The following is a 5460-nucleotide window of genomic DNA, read 5'->3' on the forward strand; positions in this document are numbered from 1 at the left end:
CCTTTGCATAGTCAATAAAGCACAAGTAAACATCTTTCTGCTGTTCTTTGCTTTGAGCCAAGATCCATCTGATATCAGCCATGATATCCCTCATTCCTAGCAGTGATATACTGTCTGATATATAATTGGAAAACTTTATGAATAGCCCTGAAACATTGTCAAATGGGATTCAGAAGGGGAAGTGGAGCAAGGTAAAAATTAGACAATGATAGTAATTGCTAACAATGGTGATTTGTTCATTTTTCACCATACGTGAGGTGGTGAGCATATGTTACTTAACTGTCATGTTGTTGTTGTTGTTGTTAGGTCAGCTCCAACTCATAGCAACCCTATATACAACAGAAAGCCTGTGCCAGCCTCAAAGTCCTTGCTACTCATGAGCCTGTCATTGCAGCCACTCTGTCAACCCATCTTGTTAAGGACCTTCCTTTTTTTAATTGACCCTCCACCTTTCCAAGCATGATATCCTTCTCTAAGGAATAGTCTCTTCTGACAATCTGACCAAAGTAGGTGAGACAAAGTCTGGCCATTCTTGTTTCCAAGAAGCATTCCAGCTGTACTTCTTCCAGGACAGGTTTTAACACTCATAGTAGTCCCATAAGGACCTCTGGTGGTGTAGTGGTTTTTTGTTTGTTTGTTTGTTTTAATTTGGCTGCTAACAAAAAGGTGAGTGGTTCAAACCCACCAGGCACTCCATGGAAGAAAGATGAGGTGGGCTTCTTCTGTAAAGATTTACAGCTTTGGAACCCAATGGGGGTCACTATGAGTCAGAATCTACTCGATGGCAGTGAGTTTGGTTTGGTTGATCCCATAAAATCAGGTTTGATTCTTATTCCCATCTTGTTGACAGAGAAACCAAGTCTGAAAAAGCCCAAGGTCTCATGGCTTGTAAGCTTCAGGGATTCAACCCAGGAGACAGATCCAGAGCATGCCATCTGGGCTCTAACCCAGTGATGAACCTGCTCAGGCTAAATGCATTGAACAGACATTTATAGACATATAAAGGGCTTTACAAATAACTCTGCCCAGGTTAAGGTAAAAAAAATTTCTCAAAATAGACAAGGCCTCATATTATTTTTACTAACAAGTCCTTTGTGTGTGTTGTGTGATGTGCTTTGTAAAGCACTTTTATAACTATTATTTTGTTTTTAATCCAAATAATCTGCTAAAAAGTCTCTGAAGGTTTATTCTAAATGTTATGAGGTCATATGTGGATGACCTCATCTGTAAAAGGGGTATATTATTTGCCACAGCTAAGTCCATAGTTTATGTAAAGAGGAAAAATGTTACCTGATGGGCAAAGCTCAGGTCCTAGAATCAGAAGACCTAGTGGGGCTCTATGAGACAAAATAACCTCTTAGAGCATCTCCAGACATCATTTGGTGATTTTGGCATTGAATCAACTTCTCTATGCTCCTCATATTTATAGTGGGTACATATTTATAATTTACTTGAGAGGGTATTGTGGAAATAAGTTAATATATGTAAAGTGATGAGAAAGATCCTTGGTGCTTGGTAAGCACTGTATGTCTTGGTTATTCTTATTATCATCTCTATCACTCACCACCATCACCACTCCACCATCACTGTTGCCACCACCACCACCACCACAATCATCATCACCACCATTACTGCTATAGTTGACACCACCATCAACAACACATGCACCACCATCAATAACACCACCACTACCATCACTACCACCCTGTTACCACCACCATGACCACCACTATCCCTACCTATATCACCACCACCAACACAATCATCACCATCATCACCATTACCACTATCATTAACACATGCACCATCATTAGTAACATCAACACTACAGTCATCAACACCACCACCATCATACTATCACTACCACCGTAATCACCATCACCACCACCATTACCAATATCATTAACATCACTAACAACAACCACACACCACCATCGATAATACCACCACTATCATCACTACTACCACCATTACCACCACTATCACAACCCCCATCACCATCATCACCACTACTACCATCACTGCAAACATCAGTATCATCACCATTACCACTGTCATTAACACATGCACCATCACCAATAACAGCACCATCGCTACCGCCGCTGCCACCACCACTACCACCATCACCACCACTACCATCATCACCACCATTACCACTATCATTAACACCACAATAATACATGCACCATCATCAGTAACATCATCATCACTACCACCACCACCACTACCACTATCACCACCATTACCACTATCCTTAACACCAACAACAACACATGCACCACCATCAACAACACCACATCACCATCACTACCACCACCACTATCACTACCCCCACTACCACCCCCATCACCACCACTACCACCATCACTACCACACTGGCACTGTCACCACCATCATCACCACCACCATTATCGGTTATATCCTTTCCTAAGAATTCCACCTCCCAGCCAGACTTTATGGATTAAATGATGAAGAGCATGTTAAAGTGTTGAGAATTTGTGCAGAATGTTGGGAATGGCTGTGGCTACAGTGTTATTTCTTGTCAAAGGCAGACAAGAGCCAAAGGAGGTGCCATGACCAGAGTACTCCTCCCTCAGGGAGGCCCTATCTCATACCACCCAGAATGCTTCTTGAAGAAGACAGCTTTCCTCCAACCCAGAGTGCTTCTTTAGGAAGTTGGCTCTCCCTCCGACTAGATCATCCCTTGGAGAAGATAGATTTCTCACTACTGCTATGCTTCATCCACAGGCATTTCCCTCAGCGCACTCCCCATGTATCTGAGTGAGATCTCACCCAAGGAGATCCGTGGCTCTCTGGGGCAGGTGACTGCCATCTTCATCTGCATTGGTGTGTTCACTGGGCAGCTGCTGGGTCTGCCTGAGCTGCTGGGACAGGTAAGTGTGGCTCCCAGGCCAACCAAGTCCTCTCTTCTTTTATAGTCATCACCACTTCAGGGCTGAGCCCTTCCTCCAAAAGCTTGCCCCATGTCTGAGTATTCCTGGGCAGTCAAGCCTTTGACTTATTTTTGGAGAAAATTGTTGATGCCCCTTTCGGGCTTCTTTTCAAGGTGCTTGGATCTACCTTCCCTTTGAATTTTTTTTCGTACATAAATGTAGGAAATAATGGTAGCATAGTGCCTAGGCACTTGACTGCTAACCAGAAGGCTGGCATTTCAAACCCACCAGCCACTCCTCAGAAGGAAGGTTGGGCAATCTACTTCCATAGTGATAGCACCTCAGAAACCCAAGGAGAGGTTTCTATGAGTTGGGTCCAATTTGACAGCACGTAACAACAACAACACATAAATGTGTAACCGCATTGTCTTCTGTTTTGAGCTTTTTGTTTGGGGAATAGGTGGACTTGAGTTTGAATCCTAGTCCGAACATTCATTAGCTGTGTGACTGTGGTACAATATATTCTTTATGTGGCCTTTTGCCTTAGTTCTTTGAAAGAACAGTGTGGAAGATCTTTTTTTCCCCTTAAGCCTTGAGGAGTGGTTACTTTTGTCCCAGTTCTTTGGAGAAGCAGCTTGGGAATGGGGGCTCCCAGGTTGTTTTCTACCCAAGAGTGTTTGTTACTTTATCCTAGGAGATTACCTGGGTTGATTGACATTTCCTGGGTAAGCTGTAACAAACTTGATGGTTTGATACTTTTGTCTCTTAAGTGACAAGATCTGAGTTGATTGACACATCATGGGTAATTGAAGATGGGTTGAACTGTTCTGATGCTAGAGGTCCCACCTTTTAACTGATGAGGATCAGGGTATATCAGTGGCTGAAACTAGAGTTTTTCTATGCCTTGTTGTTGGGAGAGATGCTGGTTAGGAGCTGGGTAGGTAGAGAAGCACAGCCACGTGGGAGTTGAGTGGTCTTGGAGCTGCTATACTGGCCAGTTAGTGGTGGAGAGGCTAACAGTGGAGAGATCGGATGCTGTAGAGGCCAACATTGAATAGGCCTGATGGCAAATTGACCAATGGCAAAGAGGCCTGGCAGCAGAGAGCTGTTGCTAGGAGAGCAGCAGCTGAGAGTCCTGAATGAGCAGCTGCACTAGCTATGAGCTAGGCCAGGTGATGGAGTGGCTGGCAGCGGAGAAGCCCATGGCAAAGAAACCAACAGCAGAGGGGCTTGCTTGCCAAAAGCAATGAAAAAAAAAAAAAAAAAAAAAATATCCTAGTTGGAAGCTGTCCTGCACTAAAGAAGGGAGAAATATGCTCTCCATGTCAGGAACCTTTCCAGACCTTGCCTATGTACTCCCTGATCTGGATCCTGAGTCATTCCTATTGTTTCCCAGTTAATCCTGACTTTGAGGTGTAGCCTGTTATTTCCCTAATAAACCACATAACTGTAAGTGTGGTCTGTGAGTTCAGCGCACTATTGAACTTGGCAGAAAAGTAAAGAGTGAGTTGGGGGAATGGCTGGTGTCAAACACGGTGAAAAAGTTGGAGAGTGGAGGTATGACTGACCTCTGCCTTGTGGGAACCAGCTTTGTGCAGATCCTGATCTTTATTCCTCATGAATTTAAACAATTTCTTATGCTGCTTTACTGTGGTGTTGGGCAAGGTACTTGACCTCTCTGAGCCTCAGTTTCCTACTCTGTATAATGAGTATCATACAAGCTACTAAAAAAAAGTACTTGTGAAATGGTTGTGGGGATAGAGAGGAGGGGGCTGGTTCCAGCCCACAGGGCTTGTTGTCTAATTATCCAATCAAAATACTCATTATGCCATCTAGATCCTCACAGCACTACAGCCGTAAAAACTGAGGCTGAGAGAGGTGAGGTTCAGAACGAGTACATAATACTGGAGCTGAAACCAGAACCTGGGTTGGTGTGCTTTCAAACCCAGGTGTGACGAGTGTCACAGACAGAGAAGAATAGGCATGACTTGGCTGTGAGTGTAGGGGCTTCCGTAAAGAGGGTCTGATTCTGCACACAGGACTTCTTCTCCATCCCAACTGGCTGAACTCTATCCAGCCCAGACCCTCGCTCCTTTCCTGCTCCACAGAAGGCTTTACTCATGGAAAAATCCAGGATGGTGGCCCCGTGATGATAGGACAGTGGGAACCAGGCGGCATGGACCACTTTTTGTATTTCAGTGGATCCAGGTCACCTCAGAGGCACCTACTTCCAATCCCTCATTATCAATCCTTTTGAGTTTTGGGGGATACAATTTTGTTGTTCTCCTTTGCAAACCCACAAACAACTCATACTCTACATTTGTGGTTCTCATGTGCTTGACAAGTTCTATAATTAATATTAGTGTAATGAAAATCTCCTTACCAACATGAGTTTCCATATGAAAGAGACACTTTTGGGATTTTTTGTTTTTTATAATATTCAAAAGCTCTAAAAATAGATAGTACATAGTACATTCAGATAAACACATAATCCACAACACATAATCCTTTTAAAGACATTCCAGGAGGCGGGGCAAGATGGCGGACTAGGCAGAAGGATTGCACA

General features: G+C 43.7%; 1 protein-coding gene across 1 annotated transcript in view; it reads left to right on the forward strand.

Annotated features, from left to right (window-relative positions):
• Positions 1 to 5460, forward strand: part of SLC2A9 (solute carrier family 2 member 9) — a 352889-nt gene that overhangs the window by 128085 nt on the left and 219344 nt on the right. Inside the window, 1 exon segment of the mRNA XM_042782036.1 lies at positions 2749 to 2894. Within this exon segment, the coding sequence (XP_042637970.1) occupies positions 2749 to 2894 (146 nt within the window).

The sequence above is a fragment of the Orycteropus afer genome, unplaced genomic scaffold (genome assembly GCF_000298275.1).
Source record: "Orycteropus afer afer isolate SDZICR_OR568_19922 unplaced genomic scaffold, OryAfe1.0 scaffold00224, whole genome shotgun sequence".
In the NCBI taxonomy this organism is placed as follows: Eukaryota; Metazoa; Chordata; class Mammalia; order Tubulidentata; family Orycteropodidae; genus Orycteropus; species Orycteropus afer.